The sequence below is a fragment of the Malania oleifera genome, chromosome 1 (genome assembly GCF_029873635.1).
Source record: "Malania oleifera isolate guangnan ecotype guangnan chromosome 1, ASM2987363v1, whole genome shotgun sequence".
In the NCBI taxonomy this organism is placed as follows: Eukaryota; Viridiplantae; Streptophyta; class Magnoliopsida; order Santalales; family Ximeniaceae; genus Malania; species Malania oleifera.
Genome location: NC_080417.1, coordinates 138,125,176 through 138,152,747, shown reverse-complemented (window position 1 = coordinate 138,152,747; position 27,572 = coordinate 138,125,176). Strand labels below are relative to the sequence as shown.

General features: G+C 37.8%; 1 protein-coding gene across 1 annotated transcript; it reads right to left on the bottom strand.

Annotated features, from left to right (window-relative positions):
• Nucleotides 1-312: 312 nt before the first annotated feature.
• On the bottom strand, nucleotides 313-15,255 carry LOC131144011 (uncharacterized). The gene is made up of 12 exons (XM_058092356.1): nucleotides 15,004-15,255; nucleotides 12,403-12,516; nucleotides 11,254-11,364; nucleotides 11,100-11,162; nucleotides 10,875-10,988; nucleotides 10,644-10,793; nucleotides 9,757-9,834; nucleotides 9,469-9,690; nucleotides 9,294-9,380; nucleotides 3,586-3,705; nucleotides 779-871; nucleotides 313-581 (listed from the first exon to the last, which is right to left on the bottom strand). Exons 1-12 carry the CDS (start codon nucleotides 15,136-15,138, stop codon nucleotides 522-524), a joined length of 1,347 nt encoding a protein of 448 aa, XP_057948339.1. The 5' UTR covers nucleotides 15,139-15,255; the 3' UTR covers nucleotides 313-521.
• Nucleotides 15,256-27,572: the final 12,317 nt, after the last annotated feature.

The window sequence follows — 27,572 nt, the reverse complement described above, 5'->3', positions numbered from 1 at the left end:
TAAAGTTTATTCTTATAATTAAAAATTAAGAAAAAATAAACATGAATGGAACATAAAATCAAATTTTTATTCATTGATTTAATTTTTTTTTTATTTTCTTATTCAATTTTCTTGATAACCAAACATGAGAAATTGGTTTCATTTATATTTTTCTTTTCTTTCCCTCACATTTTCCAAGCTCCAAAGGGGCTTAAGCCTTTCTCTAACATGGTCCTTCAAAATATGACATATAGATCATTTTTTGCTGGGAAAAAATAACATTTGCTTTAAAATTTTAATTGCATGCAAGGAAATCAACAAGACAAAGATGCAATAGTAATCCCTAATCAGACCTGTCATTACCCTAAGATCAAATTTTAATTGCATTGCTGCCACCTAAACATCAATGGGCAATTTTACACAAATGCTTCTCAACTCGGCAGCTCAACTGAAACTCCAGGGAGACTGGTAAAGAACAATGATGCTATCAGAAGAACAACGATGCAACACCTAGTTCCTTGTTACTGTTAATTAGTTTCTGACTATATTGACTTCAAGACCTCTCCTAAAACAAGTCCCCACTGAGTCCAATGGGTCCCGCCCTGCATTGGAAAATTCAAATGAAAATGTAATTCGGAGTTAGCTACATTAAATAGACTTAACTGCTTCCTAAGATGTTCTCTTGGCAGCCCATGAATCTAAGATACTTGTATGTTGAGCTTGCATTTCTTTCTGATGACTATATTAGCAAATATGATTTAAGCTTCCATCAGCTAAGTGCCATGAAGCAAGCACACACCTGGCAGAACACGCAAAATGGCTTCCTAAGTGGACCATCGCATGAGAGCTCACTCGTACTCCCATCAATGAATGTTCCATCGGCAAAAATCACCTTAACAATAAGAAACGGCTCATTCAGGCTTACACTTAGCTTTAGAAAACAAGTGATTAATTACCATTCATTCTAAGATTTATCATTCAAAAATACACAATAATAAAAGGGAAAATTATGCATGCAAATACACAAAAAAATAAAGGATCAAAACTGGAGAGTTATACAGGGAAAATCAAATGGTGTGTTTGAGGAAATTTTCCTATGCCGCGGTCCTTGATGTGAAACTGAATCCTGCTTTGGGGCTACGCATTGAGGACTTGCAAAAAGGTAACCACTGCCTTTAATCAAGGAAGAATTTGAATTTATTATTCTCATGGCCTCTGTTTGGTACATAGGAATGGAATGGAACCAGGGAGGAACAAAACAGAATTTATCTGATTATGCCATTCTCTTCACTCAAATTTTCATTCCATTCCTGTCCTACTCCATTCCATTCCATTAACCAAAAATAACGAGAGTTTCTATTCATGGACCAATTGCCTCATATTCCTTGCACTCCGTCTAATTCTTGGAAAAATAAAACCAAGAAAAAAAATGCCAAAAACAAAAAAACCAACCCTCCCGTTTGAGGGTGATTGGGAAGTCAAGGAAAATGGTAGTAAAACAGCTTTCCCCACCTCTTATGTGTACGGCTGTCTCAAGAAAAAAACAAGCCCTTCAAATAACTGCTGTCCTAATTTCTGCAAGGAGCCACCTCCCTTGAATCCTTTCTGAATCTGTCAAGCCTTATTATGACAACCTTCCTCAAAACAAAAAATAGTTGTAACAAAGCATATTCTAGTTTCTTAAACTTACCCAAAAGTTAGAAGTAGAAGAAATGTGGGTTGGTTCTGTCTCCAGCTCAGGTGAAGGCTTCCTGTCTGGTGGAAGGTAACATGGATGGCAAGAGTTTCGTATTCTTCTCCAGTCAGTGGCCATCTCACAAGCAAGGAGATTCCTGACAAAGGGTTCTTATTTTTGGGTCAGGGGTGTCATAGCAGTAAAGGAGATTTACAGCTACTGGTGACTTTTCCAATGCTGAAAGATATTAATGTTCCAAAGGCAAATTATAGCAGTGAAAACGAGCCTAGACAGTACTGGAAACCATGCTGGCAATCATGCATTTTTGACTGGGTGATGGAGGATCGCTTGCAAATTATTCTAGGTGATCATATTTTGTTTGAAGATTTATAAATCAAGGATTATGTTTAAAATTAGTAAATTTAAACATTTTAGAAGTTCAGTTACTTTGCATTTATTTGTGTATTTTTAGTACTTTAGAGCTATTTTTTAATTACGCATTTAGTTGGGGTAATTTTTAAATGTGTGTTAGTAATAGTGGGTATAAGTGCTGGATATGTAAGTTTTTGTTTTGTACAGTCAATCGTTTTGAAATCTGAATTGCTGCAGTTACCCTCTCTCTCTTCCACAGGTTCTCCTTCAGCATCTTCTTATTCTTCCTCCCCCATCTCAGTTCCATTCTGCCCTTCTATAGTCTGTGTCTCTCTTACTCTATTCTGTCATCCTCTTCCTCTGTTCTGGTTTTGTCCTGTTGCCTCTTTCTTCTTCTGTTCTTCTTGTAGTTCTCTCCCCTAATTCTCTCAATTCTCTCTCTATTTCTGAATTCCAATACTTGTTCTACATCACTGGGTCTAGTCATTGTAAGACTATACAGGCCGGTTCAAATTGCACAACACTTTGGAGATTAAACAACTTAATCCAGAGCAGAGTACCTCACAATTCTTTTAATGAGAAAAAATGATGGTAGTTTTTCTATTAGGGAGGACCCCAACTATTTTTTTGAGGGGTGATTCGGGAGAAATGGATTGTGAGTTGGTTGCTTGATCAAAAATTAAAAAATAGGGTGATGAGTTTGATAGGCTTATTGGATGTTGTGAGCAGTAGGGGCATGAATTGGATTTTTTCGATGATCCAGGTGATGTTCCACATGTATCACTATCTCCTTTAGATGATTCAGGAGGTTGTTTCTATTTTTGAGGATGATAGGGTGGTTATCAACAGCAAACATCACCATTAAAAGGGATGACATTTTACCCACCACCATCGCTCCTGAGAAGCAGGTCAATGAGAAGAATATTGAAGCTCAAGAACTGGTGGATAAGATGGGTTGTGCTTGTCTGACAGGGAGAACAAGAAGTTGGATGGTCATAAGAGTAACTTGAAAGAAAGGGCTCATGAGTTGGCTAATTTAAAGTGTTCAATTAATTATGATGTTAAGGGGGTGAAGAAGTGTTTTAGACATTTACTACACATTTGAGTATGTAGGAGTGGAATGGAATAAAATTCATCACCTGATTTTGTCATGCTTCTCATCCAAATTTTCATTTCATTCCTTTTAGGTTCTTCTTCTTTGGAGGACTGCTTACCCTTCTTTTGATTGCATTTCTTTCTTCTCTTTCTTAACAAAATCTTTTTCTACCCGAAAAAAAAAAAAAAAAAGGACCTTCCATGCAACTTAGATTCACAAGCCATTTACTTTAATAAGCTATTTTGCAGCTCACCACAATTAGGGCTGGTCATTGTTGAAGGAGTAAACCCTGCGTTGACAATTTACATTTTCAACCATCATGCAACAAACCTAATGCCAGAAAATTTATAAGATAACCCTTACGTTGATAATTTCCATTTTCAATATTTATGTAAGAAACCTAATGCCAGAAAATTAATATTCAACATTATACAGTTAAACACAGAACTAGATATGGGCAAACCTCTGATGCATATCCAGGAGTTGAACCAGCAACTGGTTTGGTGAAAGAACCTACTGGAGAACATCTCTGTACAGCCTCACAGAAAGCAATGAGTCGCTCACAACTTCCAAGCTGCACTGCCTGAAAAAACACCATTGGAAATTGAACTCTTTTGTCAAAAATTCAAGATGGACATTCTGCTCCTGAAGTAGAAATTATGATGCATGAGTGCTACTATATTTATTTTTATTTTTTATTTTTAAAAACCAGAGCAAACAGATCAGCATTGAGGTATTGTGAAAGAAGAAACGATTGAAAAATATTTTCTTTATTATTTTGTTCATATGTACAATCCAATATATAATACAATTACCTTTCTAAACAAGGTAATAATTTCCTATTGAATAATATCAAATCCCCCATAATTACCCACTTTCCTAATTTGTATTTTATTTACAAAGATATTCGGGACTGATATTTTAACACTCCCCCTCAAGTTGGATCATAAATATTAATAATCTCCAACTTGCTAATAAGATCATCAAAGCTCTGTTCTCCCAACCCTTTAGTGAGAATATCTGCAGTTTGTTCCTTGGTTGGTACATAAGTCATACATATAATTCCTTCTTCAATTTTTTCTTTGATGAAGTGCATGTCTACCTCCACATGTTTAGTCCTGTCATGTTGAACTAGATTAAGAGAGATGCTAATAGCTGCCTTATTGTCACTGTAGAGTTCGATAGAAAGGTTCACCGGTACCCGTAATTCCTCCAATAATTTTCGTAACCACAATCCTTCACAAATCCCTTGAGCGACTGCCCTGAATTCAGCTTCAGCACTATTTCGAGCCACCACATTCTGTTTTTTGCTTCTCCAAGTTACGAGAATTCCCTGGACGAATGTAAAATATCCTGTGGTGGACCTTCTATCTTCCATTGATCCTGCCCAATTTGCATCTGTAAAGATCTCTACTTCCTTGCTTTCATATTTCTTAAAGAAGAGTCCTCTTCCCGGGGATCCCTTGAGATATCTAAGGATCTTGTATACAGCATCTAAGTGAACTTCCTTTGGTGAATGCATGTGTTGACTTACTACACTAACTGCAAATGCAATATCTGGTCTGGTATGTGATAGGTAGATCAGCTTGCCAACCAATCTCTGATACCTCTCCTTTTCTACTGGTTTTCCACAATCTTCAACCCTCTTTACTGTTTCTATCGGGGTTTCGCTGGGTTTGCATCCTAGCATGCCAGTTTCAACTAGGATGTCGGTAACATACTTTCGCTAAGAAACACTTATTCCCTTTTTCGTTCTTGCCACTTCCATGCCCAAAAAATACCACATCTGTCCCAAGTCTTTAACTTCAAATTCAGTAGCCAGAACCTTCTTCAATCTCTCCATTTCTACAGTATCATCACCAGTAAGGATTATATCATCAACATACACTATTAGAATTGTTCTCTTACCTCCTTCAGACTGTTGGAAGAATAGTGTATAGTCTAATTGCCCTTGTCGATACCCTTGATTCTTTAGTACCTTTGTGAATCTGTCAAACCACGCTCTAGGAGATTGTTTGAGGCCATATAACGATTTCTTTAGTTTACACACTTTGTTTTTTTCACCTGGTCTACTGAATCCTGGTGGTATAATCATGTAAACTTCCTCTTCTAATTCTCCATTTAAGAAAGCATTTTTAATATCAAGTTGTTGTAGTGGCCAATCTAAATTGGCTGCCAGAGACAAGAGAACCCGAACTGTATTTAAGTTTGCCACTGGTGCAAATGTCTCAGTATAGTCAATGTCGTAGGTCTGTGTAAAGCCTTTTGCAACAAGTCTAGCCTTATATCTTTCAACTGTTCCATCATATTTACATTTCACTGTGAAGACCCATTTACAACCCACTGGCTTCTTCCCTTTCGGTAGATCTGTCAACTTCCAAGTTCCATTTTTTTCTAAGGCTCGCATTTCTTCCATGACTGCCTCTCTCCATTCTGATATTTCTAGAGCTTCCTAAATGTTTTTTGGCATTTTCATCCTATCAAGATTAGAGACAAACGCACGATATCATGTAGACAAGCTTTTATAAGACTTGTATTTCGACCAAGGGTATTGAGTACATGACCTGTTTTGTTTTCTAATTGCAATCGGTAAATTGATATCATCGGGTGCAGAATTATCAGAGGAAGACTCAATTGCCAGATCGGGGTAAGGCAAGGGCTCATGATTATTCGGATCCATCACCGGTTCCAACGCTCTTGGTGCCTCAGGTTTGAGATTCTCCCTTTCCTTTGTTTTCGGCTTTCTTGAGTAAACCAGCATGTCTGCATTGTTTTGCTCTCCTGCATCTCCCCCTGAGGGTAAGTGTTTAGTTGTGTTTGGCAAGTCGGGAAGTAATGCAATGGAAGACTTAATAGATGGGTCAGGGAATGGAGTAACTGGAGTAACCGCAGATTCAGTAGTAAAAGGATCAAAGAACCGATCTTCACTCCATTTCTCCCCTTGAAGAGAGGGCTTTGGGAAATAAGGAGTGGTTTCAAAGAAAGTGACATCAAGACTAACGAACAGTCGTTTTGAGACCAGATCATAGCATTTGTAGCCTTTTTGGGTAGGTGAATAACCAAGGAAGACACATTTAATGGCACGAGGATCCAATTTATCATGATGGTGTGCAAGGACATCAACAAAAGTAGTACAACAAAAAATTTTCAGTGGGAGACTGGAAGGGAGTCGAGAGGTAGGAAAGTGTTCCTGAAATTTCTGAAGAGGGGTGAGAAATGAGAGTGCTCGACTTGGCATTCGATTAATGAGATGTGTGGCTGTTAAGATGGCATCGCCCCAAAAATAATGTTTCATGTGGGTAGTAAACATTAATGCCCTGGCTACTTCAAGTATATGTCTATTTTTTCGTTCAACAACCCCATTTTGTTGAGGGGTATCCACACAAGAACTTTGATGAACAATCCCATTATCTTGAAGATAAGTTCCCAGGATGGTATTAAAATATTCCGTACCATTATCAGTTTGTAGGATCTAAATATGAGTCTAGAACTGTGTATGAATCATGGTATGAAAATTGATGAAAATGGAGCGGACTTCAGTTTTGTCTTTCAGTAAGGAGACCCAACAAAGACGAGTATGGTCATCTATAAAGGTCACAAACCATTTTGTATTGGTGCGATTTAGGAAACGTGAGGGACCCCATACATCACTGTGAAACATAGCAAATGGGCGAGATGGTTTGTATATGGATGATGGAAAAAAAGTACGACGATGTTTAGCAAGCTCACATACTTCACATTGAAACTTAGAAGCCATTTTATTTGAACAAAGAGAAGGAAACAAACGTTTTAAATATTGAAAATTGGGATGACCCATCCGTGAATGTCATAACAAAAGTTCACTATTTCTAGAAGTAGATGCAGAATCAAAAATTGCAGTATTACATAGTTCACTCAAACTTGCCTCCTCAAAGTAGTAGAGTCTCTCATACGCTTTAGCAGTGCCAATCGTCTTCCCCAATGATAGGTCTTGAAAAACACAATGAGAGGAAACAAATTTAGCGGAACAATTCGAGTCTTTTGTTAACTGACTGATAGATAATAGATTGCAAGATAACTTGGGGACATGTAAGACCGATTGTAAAGTTAAGGAATTAGATATGTGAATACTTCCTTTTCCAGCAATTGGTGAGAGAGAGCCATCTACAATTTTTACCCCAAATTCCCGGCATATGGTGAGTAGGATGAAAAATATTGATAAGAACCAGTCATATGATCGGATGCACCCGAATCAATTATCCACGGACATTTGTAACAAGATGTGGTTTTTAAAGTTGACAGATGATTACCTCGGTGAGCCAGGGAACCAGAGGAAGACAGACCCGATGTTTGCATTGATGAAATCATCTTATATAATTGATCCAATTGTTCAGGACTGAATGCATTGCTAGACGGGGTATTGTTGTTCTCTCCTTGTGATCTTTCAGTTGATCTGTCAGTGCTGGCCTGGTACCCACGATTTTTTTGGTATTGTCTTGGTTTCCAATCTGCCAGTTTTCCATGAATCTCCCAGCAAGTATTTTTTGAATGACCTGTTTTTCGACAATGTTCACACCATATTTTTCCTCTTTGCGACCCGTTGACTAGGTCCCCCTGGGCCTTTTAATACAAGAGCTGAGGCATCCGGCCCAGAGTGTAGCCCATCTAATTTTTGGGCGGATACAGGTACAGGAGGGTCCAACCCTGCGGATTCAGTTTGAGGCCGCAGCATCACCCGCCTCTTGTTCTCTTGCCTCCTGACCTCTACGAAGACTTCTCGAGTTGAAGGGAGAGGTCGCCGGCTAAGGATCTGTCCCCTCACGTCTTCGAGCTCTCGATTCAGGTTGGCAAGAAACTCGAAGACCCTCTCGTTTTCGAGCCTCCTTCGGTATCGCGTGCTGTCGCCGGAGCACTCCCACTCCTCGTTGATGCTCAGATCGAGCTCCTTCCAGAGATGAGTCATCTCCATGAAATATTCGGTAACACCTCTCTCACCTTGCCTCATCTGCCACAATCGGGTCTTGATGTTGAAGATTTGTGAATAGCTTTCGACATCGGAGTACGTCTCACGTATGGCTTCCCAGACTTCCTTCGCCGTCGGCAAGAACAAGTAAATTTTTCCGACTGATGGTTGCATCGAGTTGATGAGCCAAGCCGTGACCATGGAATTTTCGGATCTCCATCTTTGCAAGGCTACAACGTCGGAAGGGTCTGGTTTCCTCCGCTCATCGGTAAGATAACCAAGCTTCCCTTTTCCCTCAATCACCAGTTTCATGGACTGAGCCCATTCACGGAAATTTTTTCTGTTTAGTTTTTCCAATGAGAGTGGAAAGATTGTGTTATCCAGTTCATTCATACCCCCACCCTGAGTCACCGGTGATGTTTGCACAGGAGGTAGAACCACTGCTGTTAGCCATCGTTTAGGTAGGTTTAAGAAACCCTAGCTCTGATACCATGAAAGAAGAAACGATTGAAAAATATTTTCTTTATTATTTTGTTCATATGTACAATCCAATATATAATACAATTACCTATTCTAAACAAGGAAATAATTTCCCATTGAATAATATCAAATCCCCCATAATTACCCACTTTCCTAATTTGTATTTTATTTACAAAAATATTCGGGATTGATATTTTAACATATTGCGACTGTTAAAAAGCTTGATACACATTGTTGGCCCACAACCTAATAGCTTAAGCTTTTAAAAGAAGTGGTAATCTAACATGGTATCAGAGCCAAATCCCTATCCTGGGACCCGTGTGTTAAAACTACCACTTTACCCAAAAGCTTAAACAGTTAGGTTGTGGGCCAACAATATATATCAAGCATTAACATTCCCCTGCATGTGCAGCCCAACAGCATGTCTACACGTGAAGAGATAAACACATGATAGACAACACCCATTACAAGGAATACAATAATTTTTTAAACACCACATAACAAATGCGAGCAACGAGATTAGAACCCAGAACCTCTTGGAAACCTGATGCCATGTTAGATTACACCTAAAATTGTAACCTGGTACCAGCGACAAAATTGTAATGTTAATGAAACTACGTGTGCAAAGTAACTTTCATCCGAGCCAACAAGTTGGGCTACATGAAAGATGAATTTAAGGTCTAAAAGACAGTTGACATTGGATTCATTTTGAACGTACATTTTGAAAGAAAACAATTGGGTAAACAAACCTGCACAGTATCATAACGAAGTACTCGAGGAAGTGGCTGCACCGTATACCCTTTTGATGCCATGACTTCAGCGATCAAAAGGCCTCCCTTGTGATGTAGAAGACAGAAGTCATTACCGGAAGAAGTAGCAAAACTACAATAAGAAATAAGAAGATGCAGAATGCAAATGCAATACCTTGACTGCCTCCCCAACCATTTGAGGTGAAAGGAATAAACCCTGGAAAAAAGCTCGCATAATATCACCAGGGGTTGAGCCGCAATCTATTCCAAGCCCTGGTGCAGAAAGACGAGCCGCTGCAGCTTTTACCCATTTCTCCTTCCCTGCAACATATCCACCACATGGTGCAATGGTTCCACCAGGATTTTTTATCAAACTGCCTGCTATTAAATCTGCACCCTGCCCACCACTAACAAATGACATCAGTATTCTTCAAAAGGAAGAAATGCAAAATGTATCACTTACCACCATTGGAGGTTCCATTGTTTCCACAAATTCACCATAGCAATTATCCACCATGACTAAGCAGTTTGGATTCTGCATCTGTATACAAACATATAGATACGAGAGGACATTGATGGAGGGAAAATTTTTCAGGTGCACAAATTCTCACAACCACCACTAAAAAATAAATAAATAAATAAGTGATTTAAAAAAAAAGCCACATCAACCATCAGTTTAAACTAATGAACTTATGTAATAATTTGGTTTTGAATCAATTGTGGACCCAGAAATTTTATACAGGGGGAAAAAAAAGCATGTGCAGGGAGAGAGAGAGAGAGAGAGAGAGAGAGAGAGAGAGAGTGAGTGAGAGGGGGGGAGAGAGAGCCTTTAGAGACGAGTAAAGAGAATGGAGCATTAATTCACCCACCTGTCCTTACTTGTTCATTGTGGGGCATAACTATACTTTTGCTCTGTGTTCAATATACCTGGAGAGCCCCCATTTCCTGGAATTTTAGTTTGGGCAATTGTCCCCACGGTCCTTAATGTAGATCTGGAACAATTTCCAATGGCTTGAAAAGCCAAGAACATTCCCTAGTTACTCAAAATTTGGACATTTAAGGCCAGAATTTTGAACCAGATTCCAGACGTCACCTGATCTAATGAGCTTGTGAGGTTGGGAGATTTAAGGCTGGGATCTCTTCTCTTCTTTTCTTTTCTTTTCTTTCTATGTTACTTTATTATTTTATCAATAAAAGAGAGAATTAATTAAGGCAGGGAATATAATGACAGTTGGAAGGTACATCCAGTCGATTCCAAACACTATGACATTTTGCTATAATGGAAGAATTACAGTAACCCCTCCTAGATAAAAGTTTAGTTCTGATTATAGTTACTGCCCAATGGCTTACCTTGATCATCTCAATTGCCTTTCCTATCTCATGTACACTTAAACTATGACGCCATGAATAGCCACATGACCTTTGTATGAAAGCACATCTTGTTTGAGGCTTCAAAGCACTGATAAGTGCATGCCAATCAAGTCCACCATCTTTGCCAAGCTGAAACAAAATCTAAGTGAGATGGAGCCAAATAATCAATTATTTATAATACAAATTAAGCATTGCAGAAAGTACACTTACTGGAACTTCTCGATATTTCACTCCAAAATCTTTCAAGGAACCCAGCCCAATTGAGTCTCTAATCCCGATAACTTCCTCTAAGGTGTCATAAGGAGCACCGGCAACGGCTAACAGCTGAAAATCATATAAATCCATACCATATTATAAATGCTGCATAAATAGAGAAATGACTGCAATTGTGAATTAAATGTATTATAGAGGTTCTATTTGAAAAATGCAAATCACCTCATCCCCTGGCCTCAATAAAGCAAATAAGGCACAAGTAATAGCATGAGTACCAGAGAAAAACTGCAGGTTAGAAACAAAGAAAAATTAACAAAAATATCATACATAACCTGGAAAGTAGAGAGTACAGTAAAACAGAACAACTTAGGCAAACCTGTGAACGGACTATTGCAGATTCAGCACCAAAAATTTCTGCAAAAGCTTGATCAAGTGCTTCGCGTCCCCCGGGTTCATCATGACCATAGCCAGTGCATCCAGCAAAGTGCTGATGTAGATATGATTATGACAACTAGCATAAGGATACAACATACAGACTTATTGACTAGGAATTACTGCCAAAAGACACCAACAGAATAATGCTCAGAAAAACACGTAGCACATAAAAGTTGTGCGCCCCCCCCCCCCCCCCCCCCCCCGGGGTCCCCACTACAAATCACTTGTGCAGTCATGATGGATAATTACATACTTGTGTGCCACAGGCTTCATAATTCACAGAGAATCAAATATTGCATGGAACTGGAAATAAATCTAATACACTTGACAAATGGAATCCTAATGTTAGATGCCAACTCCATGTAGAGTTAATGCACACCATGAGAACTATAACAGCAATAGCAGCAAGCTTGAGGTCAGACAACAGTTCCACACAGGATAGCAGCAACTCCCATGAACTGCTAGCTGTTGCTTTCAAATTGACTGAATAAGAAAATATAATATAAATTTGGGACATTAAATATCTATTTCAAACAAGCTTGTTTTTGAGGCAGAGATATGCAGCATATTTACATTTAAATGAGTCAAGCTTTAAGATGGATATGATTATATTAAACCCATAAATGAACTTAGTCAAGGTTATGAATGAACTTACGCTTGGCTAAATTTATAAAACAATCTCAAGAAGTTCTAGTTTGCTAGTTGAGGTAGGCAAAGCGCGTGTATGGTCCATACTCAAAAATCTTGTTCAAATTTCACTGCATGGCTACTTGGTTAAAGATGGCACCGCTTTGTGTTTGTTATGATCATTCGAGCTTGAACGGCTCAATACTTAGCATAGCCAATCACACCATTAAAAGTGATGAGGATTACTTCAGATAGTCTATGCATTGTTCCAGTCTAGAAAACATAAAACAGACCTCAAGCCAGGCAGAGGTTCCATAAATCATGTCCAAATACATAGATATAATTCATAATTCCTTTTTACGAATAAACATAACTTTGTGAATCAAAATTTTTGAATTATTATAACATATGATTCAAGAAACAATTACTTTAGAAATTATACTAAAGAAATGTTCCTCCTTACATGAGATCCAACCCGAGCATTCTGGAAACTTTTGAGAACACGGGCAGTATTGCATGCCACCAGACTATCCACAGCTCTGAATTCTGAATACAAAGCATCCACGGCTTCCACAACCTACATTGCAAAAAAACGTACCAAATCTGAGCAGTATCACTACAAAACAAGCTCTTAGAACTTAACATCAACCCTACTCTCTATTTCTTCATCAAGACATCTAGAATTTTCACTGCATACTCTTAAGATTTACATTATCTCCAAAACTATAGTACATTCCTTTCATTTATGGTTTGATAACGAAATCAAATCTGAGCATAAGACTTCGAAACCTCCCCCCCCCCCCCCCCCCCCCCCCCCCCCGAAAAAACAAAAAAAGCATAAGTATAGCAATATGTTGAAAAAAAAAATAGAAACTAAAATCTTACAACTTGTTAGAACCGGAGGAGTCCAAAGGTGTACTTGATACACATGGGTGAGCACCAACTTGACCCAAAATCTTAAGCCCATTGGGTCTTGGGTTACACCATGTATATAAATACCCATCAAATACTCACTTTTTTCAATGTGGGACAAATTTCACAAGTGGAATTCCCAACAATCTCCCCCTCACTTGTAAGTTCCAACTGCTCCCCCTTGAACGGAAGTTCCACCACACGTGAGTTCCAACTGCTCCCCTTTGAACAAAAGTCATCTTCTCTCTCACGGGACAAATTCTCCAACACTTTGCTCAAGTGGACCGTCTTACATGTCTCAGATTGTATTCCAAATGGCGCCTCCAAACCAATCCTACCTCCCACGTCTTGACCCAATTTGGATCCATCTTGGCAGCTTAGATGACCCTTCTTAATCTCGATCACACACTCCCACGCCCAGCGTTATGAACCGTCGGCTCTGATACCACTTGTTACCACCAGAGGAGTCCATAAATGTGCTTGATACACATTAGTGAGCACCAACTTGATCCAAAAGTTTAAGCCTATTAGGTCTTGGGTTACACCATGTATATAAGCACTTATCAAATACTTACTTTTTCCAATGTGGGACAAACTTCACAAGTGGAATTCTCAACAATTTTCTTCTCACTTGTGAGTTTCAATTGCTCCCCCTTGGACGGAAGTTCCACCACATGTGAGTTCCAACTGGTTCCCCTTAAAAGGAAGTCATCTTCTCCCTTAGGGAACAAATTCTCCAACAGTTTGCTCAAGTGGGCCGTCTTACGTGTCTCGGATTGTATTCCAAATGGCGCCTCCAAACCAATCCTACCTCTCATGTCTTGACCCAATTTAGATCCATCCCCGGCCTAGATGATTCTTATTGGCCTCAATCACACACTTGGTCCTCCAACTGTTAGCACGTCAAGAGAATTAGCTTCACATCTCGACTTTATGCTCTCGTTCGCCCCGAGTTACGAACCATCGCCTCTTATACCACTTGTTAGAATCGGAGGAATCCAAAGGTGTGCTTGATACACATAGGTGAGCACCAACTTGACCCAAAAGCTTAAGACCATTGGGTCTTGGGCTACACCATGTATATAAGCACCCATCAAATACTCACTCTTTTCAATGTGGAACAAACTTCACAAGTGAAATTCTCAATAATCTCCCCCTCACATGTGAGTTCCAACTACTCCCCCTTGAAGGGAAGTCATCGATTGTATTCCAAATGGCTTCTCCAAACCAATCCTACCTCTCACATCTTGACCCAATTTGGATCCATCTTGGCAAGCTTAGATGATCCTTCTTAGACTCGATCACACACTCCCACACCCAACGTTCCAACTGCTCTCCCTTGAATGGAAGTCATCAATTGTATTCCAAATGGCACCTCCAAACCAATCCTACCTCCCACGTCTTGACCCAATTTGGATCCATCTTGGCAAGCTTAGATGATTCTTCTTAGACTCGATCACACACTCCCACACCCAGTGTTCCAACTGCTCCCCCTTGAACGGAAGTCTTCTATTGTATTCCAAATGGCGCCCCCAAACCAATCCTATCTCCCACGTCTTGACCCAATTTGGATCCATTTTGGCAAGCTTAGATGATCCTTCTTAGACTCGATCACACACTCCCACATCCAGCGTTATGAAATGTCGGTTCTGATACCACTTGTTAGCACCGGAGGAGTCCATAAGTGTGCTTGATACATATGGGTGAGCACCAACTTGACCCAAAAGCTTAAGTCTATTGGGTCTTGGGCTACACCATGTATATAAATACCCATTAAATACTCACTTTTTCCAATGTGGAACAAACTCCAGAATTCTCAACACAACTTTATGTGCATATTTCATTGCCAGAGAGTAAAAAAAATCTGTTCTCCAAGCTTGGCCAAAATACAACTGTTTGGGCTTGGTAAAGGCGAGGTTTTTCGTAATTAACCAAAAAAGTCAACAACAACAAACCCTGCGTCCCAACTATTTGTCCGAGAACTAAACAGCATAAAAAATGTCAACCAAATTTTCCACTACTTTCTATATCCCAATTCTCTCGGCAGCCACCAACCAAACATAGGGTCGACGGATTCAAACATGAAACCCCCATTAAAGAGTTGTAAACAGAAAATAAATTCAGAAAACACAAATGAGAGAGAGCAGTTTACCTCTGGAACAAATGGAAGAGGATGAGGAGGAGGAAGGGGGGAGAGTTGAGAGGTCGACCGAAGTGAAGCAGTGGCTCTGAAAGGCCTGCGAGTGAGGTTAAGAGTGGCGGGGGCTATGCATGGTAACGCCAACATCCTCCACCTTACACCTTCCAGCGCGACCACCCTCCTCCCTCTGCAGAATCCTAAATGCAGAAGCAAGAGGCCCTTTCCCTTTTTGCCTTTCTTTTTGGTTTTTTACTTTACCGTTCTACGGCTTCTTTAACTTGGATTTAAATTATTAGGAAAAAAAAAGGATTCCACATTAATTGAGGAGAGACTAACATACAAAATAAATTCATAGCAAATTAAGAAAAAAAATAGTTTTTTTTATTTTCAATTTTTTAAATAATTACAAGATTTTAAATTATTTTTCAATTTTATATACGGAAAAGCTGTAATATAATAAAAACAAACTTCTAACTTTTCTATATTAATATTAAAAAATTTAGTAAATCATGTGACATTTTAATATTTATTTAAAAATTAAATGAAAACTAGAAAAAAATTTCACAATTAATACGTTCTAATTATTTATAAAAAATGCAGATCGTATTTACTTATAAAAAAAATACTCTTATTTTAAAATTTGAATTATAAATTTTTATTTGCTATAGATTTGGATGAAATTCAATAAAATGAATATGAGTCATGCTAAATCAACATAATAAAATATTTATATTTTATTCAACTTGAACATTTTAAACTCAAAACTCAACTCGGATTTAATTAATGTAAACTTACTAAACTCAAGTTAGACTCAATTTGATTTAGTTATAGAATGACCTTGATTATGGTTACTAGCATAGATATAATGAAGACCATAAATAATGAAAATGCAAGTAAATAAAGAGAATGCTCTTGATGAGTAAATGTTTAAAAAAAAAAAAAAAATCTGTGAAATCTAATTTAGGAAAAAATGATGAATTTGGCTTTCAATGCCTAATCTTACTTTGAGCTCCATATTGTTGTACTTTCAAGTTACATTTTGAAACTATAAAAATAAAAACTTATATTAAAATTTTTGTTAGATATTTAAACGACCACAATACAAAAATTATATTAAATTTTTAGAAATTTTATTTAATTCCAAATAAGAGAATTGAAATTCATCTAACATAAAAGCAATGCCAATAAACTTAAATATATGCTATATCGAAACTCTTGGAAGTTTGTTGTCTTTGTGATACTCGAATTCATAAATGTAGCGCTTCGACTTGCCACGTGGGCCTAGAGTGGTAGATAATACATAATTACTCTCTTATACCAACTGTAACATATATATATATATATATGCAGCCCACCCTAACCAGAGAATCCCGGGTGCAACTGTCATTACTAAAATTAAACAATATAACTGAAGATTTGTAAAACATCCAAACACTTTACCAAAATTATATCTGTTCCCAAATACATACATACCACTATCTGTCTATATATTACAATCTCAAAATAACAAAATAAGACATATGGTATCTCACCAGTTCTAATAACCACTCCCAGAAGTCCAATCCCAACCCCAAGGTAAGTTAGGTACGATTCCCTAGAGGACCTGAAAAATAATTTATATAATAGGGTGAGACACCTCTCAATAAGACAAATTATATTACTATCAGTGTATGGTTAGCATGAGTTCTCGTGTGAATATAAAACTTTCATTATTTAACTGAATATGAAATGACATTTAAAATGTACTACATCGTATATCTGAAAATACATACTTTCTGAATAATAAATTGTCGGCTCAATATAGCCATTTATAGTAAATTTGCCCCTATATACATAAAAGATACAACCTGAATTGATGTATTAGCATCGTCACACTATCATAATCTTATACGACATGCTTCCCCCCATGACGAGTTGTGCGGCCCGAAGGTTGGACTCAACATATGGTCGGCCGACCATAGCCGAGTTAGTAAAGGTAGTACGTACGATTGCGCCTACCTATGGTCGCCCCGAAATTGCCTCGGATGGGGCCCTCCGACAAAAACCATGGAGTAGTACTATGGCCCAAGTCACCAAATCGTCTATCCGTCATCACACTATCATGCCAGTGTGATTGCACTCCTTGCCAACATTTAGCTACGATACTATGCTCATGACATCACATTTCATATCCACATGGCTCTAGAATCATATATGACAATTTACAGAATAAAAACTGTTTTATTCTCATTTCATATAAAATCTGTCATTTATTAACTCTTGGCCCCCGGCCATCATATTAAATCTCGGCCCCCGGCCGTCATATTAAATCTCGGCTCCTGGCCATCATATCAAATCTCGGCCCCCAGCCGTCATATCAAATCTCAGCCCTCGGCCGTCATATCATATTATATAATACTAGTGAAAAACTTCTATTCATATATGTCATTTAAACCCTTCTCATGCCACACAAATTTTCATCTAATAAATCATAATTATTTCATCAGCTGAAACCCGTTACATCATACTAAATATCGGCTTAGATAAAAATATGGGTTTAATTATCTCCACAAATTTTATTTCATTAAAATACATACGTATATAGGAAAACAGAGATAATCAACCCTACTTACTTTGACCATTTATAAAACATTCATAATAAATTGAAATCAATAATTCCAACTGGTCAAAACATTCAGAAAATCCAGTACTTTAATCCGATAATCTCATATTTAAATTTAATCGGTTGGTTTTGAAAATAATATTTATTAACCGAACCCTAGGTTCGAAAACCTCAATTTGAATGGTTGGATTGGAAATAAAAATTGTAATCAGTTGCACATGAACATATACTGCATTTTAATCGGTCCATATTTTACAAAATAATTGACATAATATAATTCCTTTACCTGTTTTCCTGAAAACGACTAGAAACGGACAAAAACCCGAAACCCTAGCTTTCTGAACTGGCCGAACAATGAGATCCTACGAGCTGGAATAAGGGAGAGAGAACCGAGGAGCACTAGAGGAGAGTTCCCGAGGCTAGAGAGAGAGAGAGAGTATTAAAACCCTAATTTTAAAGAGAGAGAGAATTGTAAGTTATGAAAAAAATAACATAACTTAACCCTTAAGTAAGCCTACCCACAGGAAAATCGTCGCCGGTTTTCCTGAGCTTTAGAAAATCGGCACCGGTTTGCCAGCTAACTCTCCCAGTTGACCAAAACTGGCGACAATTTTCTCACCCTCTAAAAAACCGACGACAGTTTTGGCCCTGCCAAACCAACTTCCTTCTTTTTCTTTTGTTTTCCTTTATTTCTCTCTTTTATATTTATTTTCTTTTATTTTTTCGGTTCGCGTTACTACAATCTCTCCTCTTTATAAAAATTTTGTCCTTGAAATTTGCTAACTGATTTCCATCACATCCTCGGAATGATTACTGATCTGCCGATCCAACTCTAGGAAGAGCCGGCGGCCACTCACATAGCAACCCGGTCCCAAATTTATTAAATATCTTCACTTATGGCGGAGGAATACTGTGGTTACATATACTGTCTCGAGAGATTACAATATTCATACTAAATTCTCCTAAAGACCTACCACGAACAAAACAATAAACAACTGATAAAATTGAACAACCTATATACAAAATGATATCTATCGACCGTTTTACTTACCTGATATCTATAAATAGGTGGGCCCGGAGTGCCACTAACATACATAACATGAATCTCTCTAATACCATACATATACAACCCGCCTAAACAAGGGAAATACAGGTGTTCCATACATATCTGTATAAATATACACATCTATTTATACACACAAAAAGGAGAAAATTTTCAGTTAGTGGTGGGTTGATGAATGTAAATAAATTAAATAAAAATCAATCAAACAATTAGATTAATCATTCTCAGTTGGTTTAAATAAATAAAAACCAACCAATCAATTAGATTAATCACTATCAATTGGTTATAATTGATTGATCAATCAAATTGATTGACTATTCCCCTCTTGCTTATAAATAGAAGTTTCTTAAGAGAAATAGAGAGGAAAGAAAAATGCATTTTTCATATTGAGAAAGAAAGATAGAAATTAAGGTAGAGAGATTGAAGGACAGAAGATGTAGCTGGGAGCTGCTGAGAAAGGAAGCAAAAGAAGGTGAAAGGAGTAAAAGGAACAAATTAAGGATAATACTAGGATGACAAATTTTATAATCTTTGGGAAGCAAGCTAAATTGTCGGTTGGCACTGCTGCCCTCTAAGTCGTAGCAAAGCCTAAGATAGAACAAACAGTTGTCCCACTATTGATCGCACAAATCATTGGTCAAATACATCTCTTTTAGATTGTTGTTAGTTTAAAAACTTTTGAAACACAAAAGATAAACTTTAAAGTTATAAATGTGTTTGATGATGATGGACTCGGAACCAATTACAAAGAACCTATTCTACCAAGTATAATCATGGATAGATTATCTTCAATTAACAATGAATCTCAAACTCAATCATCACACTCACCCACCAGCATTGGTTTAAAAAAAAAAAAAGCTTATTTTTAGATGAATCGCCTCTAAAAAATGACGCCTTAGGTATGTTCACTTTTAATGCAATATTCTTATTTTCTCTCTATAATACACATAAATTTATCTACACATGTATGCACATATCTATGTACGATCACTACATTTAAACATGTTATTTTATGCCTTTGTAGCGATATACAAGGAAACACTCAAGGCGCAAACAAATGAAACAATGAACCTTCCTACTTTATAGAGCATCCATTTCTCACTCATTTCTGTTTTGAAGCTTCTTTTTGCCTTTTTTTTTTTTAATCCCGTGACAGTTTCATTTTTTGTTAGATTGTGAAAATGTGATTAGCTAACAATCAAATTGTCTATAAACCGCTAATGACTACTGTTTGTGCTACAGTTATTTTGAGGAAAAAACATAATATGTTTAATTATGTACAAATTTTATACAAATATCTTCTTCTTTTTTGTGGATTTTCCTCTCCACTCCACACCTTCCCAATACATTGCTTTTTGGCTTGCCCACCAAGCTTCTTCAATTGTCAAAAAATATTCTCTCTCTCTCTCTCTCTCTCTCTCTCTCTCTCTCTCTCTCTCTCTCTCTCTCTCTCTCTCACTCACACACACACACACACACACACACATAGATTCTCCAACAAGTTTGAATGAGCAGCTTAGAATAGAGAGTGACTGACTCTACAATGACACTTCCACACTGAGATCGTAAGTAGCTACCACCTACTTTCTTCTTTCTCTTATTCTCTATGTTCTTTTATTTTTGTCATGGCTCTCTCTGAACTCCTTTTTTCTCTTTGTTTTCCTTTTTAAAGATCTAAGTAGGTGGAAGAAGACAACAATCATGGTGGTGTGCATGAATGGTCTTTTGTTCTTTATTTAACAAAATTGTTACTTGGTAGTTTTGGTTGTTTAGCTTGAAAAATCATCCAGTTAAAACATAATTAATTTAGAGGAAAAGACTAAACAATGCCAACTGATTTTAGTCTGTAACTTTTTGTTATTGTTTGTTTTCTTTAATAATCTAATGCAGACTGCTCCTCCATTCTAATTATTTCTTGATTCTTTGTGCAGGTTTGGAGACAATTTTGTGACAATGAATGGTGATTGCGTAGTATTCATGTGTTCTAACAAGGACAAAAAATATATCAGTTTTTCATTTGCATCTCTCGCTTTCTTACTAAAATTCTATCTTCTTTCTATTTATTAGGTTTTTTGCTCCTCTATTTGATAATCATCTCATCTATTTTTTCTTCATTGAAAATTAAGTTCATTATTGTCATACAAATGTGCTAAAAAATCAACCGTGCTTTCTGTCTAAGGTATATAATGTTAGAAAATGTAAAATAAAAAAACAATAAACTTAAAAATAAAAAAAAAATACAAATATAAACATGATTCATAAATAGGCTAAGTCATAGATATCTCGCTCTCTTTAAGGAGATTTAAGCTCTTTGTGATTTTTGGCTTAACTCATGAACCGATGCAGCCGAACTCTTCAAGAATTATTTCCCCCAAGATACAATAGTCCAATTTGAATTGCATGACTCTCTTCAATTCAGCACAAATGGAAGAGTCTAAAGTTCCATAAAATAAAAACACATTTCTTTACTTGTCAAACTATCTAGACTTGAAATAAGGATGACATTGAAAAGAGATTAATATATGGTGCCAATTCCTTAAGAGACTATTTTTAGGCACAAAATGACATTTTATTTTCCATGCATTTAATAAATAAGATGCCTATATTAAATAGATACACACCTAAATTTAAGGTACACTCACATAATTAACTTATGAATTTATGAAATATATGAATGAATGACCTAATTAAATGTAGATACATAACTCATTTCAAGGTACATGCTCTTTTTCAAGATAATTAATAAAATAATAATATTAAACTACACCAACAATATAATTAATAAAATAATAATGTTAAAATACGCTAACATATGTTATTTGCTTTAGATAATCCAAAAATGAATTTAAATTGACATGAATTTCTGAAGCTTTATACTATTACATGGGCACTAAACTCGGTTATGCTTTTATCTCCGTTTGACTCCTTGATGTACATGCATCAAATAAATTTTTTCACACTTTTGGAAGGATGTTATAAAAACTCAATATGATATTTCAACACTAATAGGTATGAATACATTGGTAGCATTAATATTGTGTAAAGTTAAAGTCACATACATCAAACATAAAAGGAAATCCATTTTCTCTGTAATTTTGTTTTTGTTAATTACGGTTTGTTTTGCTTTTGCTCCTCCATGGTCCATCCAACGTTGGATGTTATGTTCCTTTCACTCTATTCAATTTATTCTTTTGATTAATTATAAATAAACTATGGATATAGTATTCAAAGTGCTTAAAAAAAACCATAAAAAAAAAAAAAAAAAAAAAACCCAACAAACTATGCACGTTCGAACATGGCTCTAATCCCATTTATAATCTGAACCTGTTAGATTACCACTTGACCTAAAAGTTTAAGTTGTTAGATTGTGAGTCAACAATGTATATTAAGCTTTAACACTCCTCTGCTTGTGCAGCCTGACAGCACATAGAGAGAGATAAACACATGATAAATAGCACTCTTAATAGGGAATGCAATAATTTTTTTTTAAAATTATGGGCACAAGACTAAAACCCAGGACCTCCTATTAACCAACTCTGATACCATGTTAAATTTGAATAAAGACATTTTTCTATATTATTCAACATTACAAGGGTGTATATATATACATGAGTCAAAGAACAAGATCCAAATTACTCCTAAATATCTGCTCTATAATAATTATACAATAATTGTGATATACCTCAAATATATCACTTACCATAAATCCAAAGGAGACTAGAGCCCAGCATTGATGAGGGCAATTACCACCTAAGTCAACTGCTCAGGCAGAGCAATTGACCCCAGCTCCATGATGACTAGAGCAATCTACGCCAACGTTATAACAATTGGAGCGATTCACGTTTGTGCCATAATTCTCTAATAAATGACACATCACCCTTGGGTCAAACTCCATCACTATAAATAGGGATTAGAGAAGAGGCTAAGATATCTCATTCTAAACTCTACTTTACTATTGCATAAAAAACCTCTCAAGTCAATCCCTGACTTAGGCATCGGAGCGATCCCCCGGAGTACACCCCGGGTCCTCCAAGCCTTGCTTATTTATCTCTTTTCAGGTGGTCGTGATCAAGGATCGTGAAGGTCTTTCAATTTTTGGTTGCAACAGTTGGCGCCGTCTGTGGGAACTTCTTGAGAGGTTTTCTCTTTCAATCCTTGATCATGACTACATCAGATAATTGAAGGTCGATGCATTGGCTCAATTAAGATCGTCCAAAATACCATCGTCCGACACCTAGACGTACTCGATGCCGTTTGATCCATCGCCAATTGGGATCCTACCTAGTGCAAACTCTTCATTCACGGAATTGGATGGGACACTACCATCAAGAACTTCCACAATCTCTTCTCCACCTATGGTGACCTCGAAGAAGCCATCGGGATCCTTGGCAAAGTCACCGGGAAAAGTAAAGGGTACGGGTTTATTACGTTCAAGCACATCAATGACGCTTTACTCGCATTGAAAAAGCCAAGTAATAAAATTGACGGACGAATAATCGGGACCCAGCTTGCGATATTGGGAAATTCCGGATCTAATACGAATCCGACTACAATTGATGTTTTTATGCACAAGATTTATGTAGCCAACGTGCCTATTCTCAAGGTATGATTTTTTCTCCATCATACAATAATAATTTTTAAAAATAAAAAATAAATAGATGTCATAGTTTCAATGCTTGAAGATCTCTGCCTTAATGACTAATAATAATTACTAGGATGTTCAAGATATTTAATTGATTGAACAGTGACCTATGCACTAAATGCATAGTGGGGTCATGACAGCTACACTGCCAGTCAAATAAACAAAGCCAAACTTTAAAATTCCAATGGGTTAGCCGAATGTACCATGGGGTCAACAATAATGACTCTTGCACATTCATGTGCACTGAACAGTGCTCTAAATAGTGAATTTGAAATTACAATTGGAAATTTGAGTTGATATTGCAATGCATACTGAAATTGCATAATTGTAGCAACTGTAATTGGCAAAACCTCCAATAGAAAAATCAAGCTCCTTAGTGACATTCTATCGAGCACCTGGAGCCCAATCAGCTGAACAATCCACACCATAATCAAAACTAACAGTAACAAAATCACCGTCGTCAATGGTAGACATCTCGCAGATCTCAATCTCAAACTTCAATCTACCATTGCACTCACAACCCCATCCAACATGGGACTCACGAATCAACTGGGATACAATTGAATAATATGAGTTTATAGACCCACATATGACACAGACAACACAAAAATAGTCTGCGAAATCTATAACATTGCACGCTTACTTGCAGTTCCTTTTGCCATAAATGATCGAACACTTGGTGCATACACATCCAAACCCTTTGAAACAAATCCATCTCGAACCGATTAAGAATCCTAACTGATATTGAAAATACCATGACTCACATCTTTAACCCCAATGAAATCAAAACTACAAGAACCTATCGAATTGAACAACCATCCTAGCATCATAAATTATCAAAATGTTACTGAAGATATAGCCCAAAAAATGAGCATAGCTCATTAGGTAAGGAAGAATCGGCCCAACTGATGAGCAAAGCTCGTGAGGCCAGAAGACTGCCCAAAAAATGAGCACGACTCATTAGGCAAAGAAGAATCAGCCCAACTGACGAGCAACGCTCGTGAGGCCAGAAGACTGCCTAAAAAATGAGCATGACTCATTAGGCAAAGAAGAATCAGCCCAACTGACGAGCAACGCTCGTAAGGCTAGAATACTGCCCAAAAAATGAGCACGACTCATTAGGCAAAGAATAATCAGCCAAACTGACGAGCAACGCTCGTGAGGCTAGAAGACTGCCCAAAAAATGAGCACGACTCATTAGGCAAAGAAGAATCAGCCCAACTGACGAGCAATGCTCGTGAGGCTAGAAGACTGCCCAAAAAATGAGCACATCTCATTAGGCAAAGAAGAATCAGCCCAACTGACGAGCAACGCTCATGAGGACAGAAGACTGCCCAAAAAATGAGCACAACTCATTAGGCAAAGAAGAATCGGCCCAACTGACGAGCAACGCTCGTGAGGCCTAAAAACAGCCCAAAATATGAGCACAACTCATTAGGCCAGAAATGACAAAAAAGAAGAGCACGACTCATGAAACCACAAGCAGCCCAAAATGCCTCAAGAAGAGCTACTCGACAAAAAAAAAAAAAAATACAATTTTCGAACTTTGGAAGCCAGCTTCAAAAATTTGAAACTGATGGGGGGACAACTGATATACCTCAAATATATCACTTACCATAAATCCAAAGGAGACTAGAGCCCAGCATTGATGAGGGCAATTACCACCTAAGTCAACTGCTCAGGCAGAGCAATTGACCCCAGCTCCATGATGACTAGAGCAATCTACGCCAACGTTATAACAATTGGAGCGATTCACGTTTGTGCCATAATTCTCTAATAAATGACACATCACCCTTGGGTCAAACTCCATCACTATAAATAGGGATTAGAGAAGAGGCTAAGATATCTCATTCTAAACTCTACTTTACTGTTGCATAAAAAACCTCTCAAGTCAATCCCTGACTTAGGCATCGGAGCGATCCCCCGGAGTACACCCCGGGTCCTCCAAGCCTTGCTTATTTATCTCTTTTCAGGTGGTCGTGATCAAGGATCGTGAAGGTCTTTCAATTTTTGGTTGCAACAAATTGAAAAATGAAAAGTGTAGATATTTCTCTAATACTCCCCCTCAAGTTGGAGCATGGAGATCCGTAATGTCCAACTTGCGTGATAAGTTTTGGAAATGTTCACGACCCAAAACTTTGGTGAAGATATCGACAAGTTAACTGTGGGTAGGAATATGCTTAGTAAAGAAAAGGCCAGCTTGTAACTTTTCACGAGCAATATGACAATTGATTTCTATATGTTTTGTACTGTTAGCATAAATACCCTTGTATATCTCCCTAAAATACCCTTGTAGTTTGCCTCCTTCCCCTATAAAAGGATGACCTTGTACAATTTTATTTGTACAAAAAGAATTAAAAAAGTTTTATTAATTTTAACATGGTATCAGAGCCTTCTAAACCTAATTTCCTTTTCTTAAACCTCCTTGCCGCCGCCCACTGTTTCTGAACACCCTTCCTTGTCTTCACCGGTCAAAATCCCTCTAGTCCCATCCTTCCTCCGCGGCCTCCTAGAGTGCCGCGACAGCCCCGCTTTGGAACCAAAGATCCGTATTGAAATCCTGAGCAATCTCTTGAACCAACCTCTGGAAAGGGAGTTTGCAACAATCTCTATCCGGCGTCGTTCCTCGAGCCCCCCGTCAATCTCCGATCCCAAAGAAGACGACTTGCTTGAGTCGATGTGGCAACACAGAGGGAGAGGCATCCTCAAGACCGTCCTTGACGCAGCCTTCTCCTCTCTCCTGCCCCTTCCCTCCCTTTGTAAACGACGCCGCGAAGCCACAAACGCCCCCAACGGCGACATCGAAACCGGTCTCTCCATCTCTAGTGACGCTCAAAATTGCCGAATCGAAACCCAATTGCAGAAAAATTCCATATCAGAGGCTCAAATCAACAAAGAATCGCAGGGTCCTGGCTTCCCTGTACACTGCTCTCGGCGCATCGCAGGCTTCCACCCAACTTCCCTTTGTTCTCCAGAAGCAGACAGAGAGTAACCCATTCAGAGATAGAGTTTCTAAAATCTGATACTAGATTGGATTGATACAAGCGTTCGAGAATTCATTCTTAACGTTCAAGACTTGATTATTCTTTTTTTTTTACTGTGCTTCAATTTTTGACTATTGTCCATGCATCTTTCTTTGGCCACCATGTGTAGGATATAGATAGCGTTCTTTGGCCGCATTCTTTCTCTGGCGAAGCACCAATTTTCATCTCTCAGATTCCATTACATTTCTATTTGCTCTGCATCGATCAATATTATCCATTTTTTTTATGGCGTCTTTAACTGATGTTGCCCGCCCTATAGAGATTGTCTTGAATGGCTCCAACTACAATGCTTGGACCCAACAAACGTTAGTTTTTTTGATTGGTCGGAGATTATGGCATTTTGTCACTGGAACAAAACAAAAACCCACAAAAATTGACACGCAATCAATAGAAGAGTTTGATGAGGCTCTTGATGAATGGGAAAGTACACACTGTAAGATCCTTTCCTGGTTTATTAATACATCTGTTCCTACTATTCAGAGTCTACTTCCTAAATTTCGTAATGCCAAACTTGCTTGGGATTTTTTGGCCAAACAATACAACTGTGGCAGTGATATTGCTCTCGAGTTTCAGTTGGAAACTAGGCTTTCCCAGCTGCGTCAGTAACCTAGACAATCTATTGCCGAGTTTCATGCTCAGGTTAGTGGCCTTTGGGATAAGCTTTCTCAAGTTGACCCTACTTTTTCTGATGAGCAGTCGATTAAACTTTTGTTGCATATCGGGATTGTCGTCAGTTTATATACTTTATGATGCATATCCGAGATGAATTTGAGAATATTCGAGCTTCTTTATTACATCGCTCTCCTCTTCCTACACTTGATGTTGCTCTTGCGGAGCTCATTTCTAAGGAGACACGCCAACAAACTCGTCGGGTTCATTCTCCAGATGTGGTTTTAGCTACTGCTCCATCTAGTTCCTCTACTCCGGCTACTCCTGCTGCAACTGTTGCATCTTCTAAACTGCGTCGTTTCAATGGTCAGTGCCACTATTGTAAGGAAGATGGTCATCGTATTTCCGATTGTCCTAAGAAGAAGGCCAAGGATGCTAGAGATGCTCTCAAGGCTAAGGCCTCTTACTCTTCCAAGCCTGTTGCTACTGTCTCCACCAGCTTCTCAATTTCTGCTCCTTCTTCTACACCTCCTTTTTCGTCTCTTTCTGTAGCTGACCTTGAGGCAATTATCACCCAGGTTCTATCCCGCACTTCTACTGCCTTATCAATCTCCACAGGTA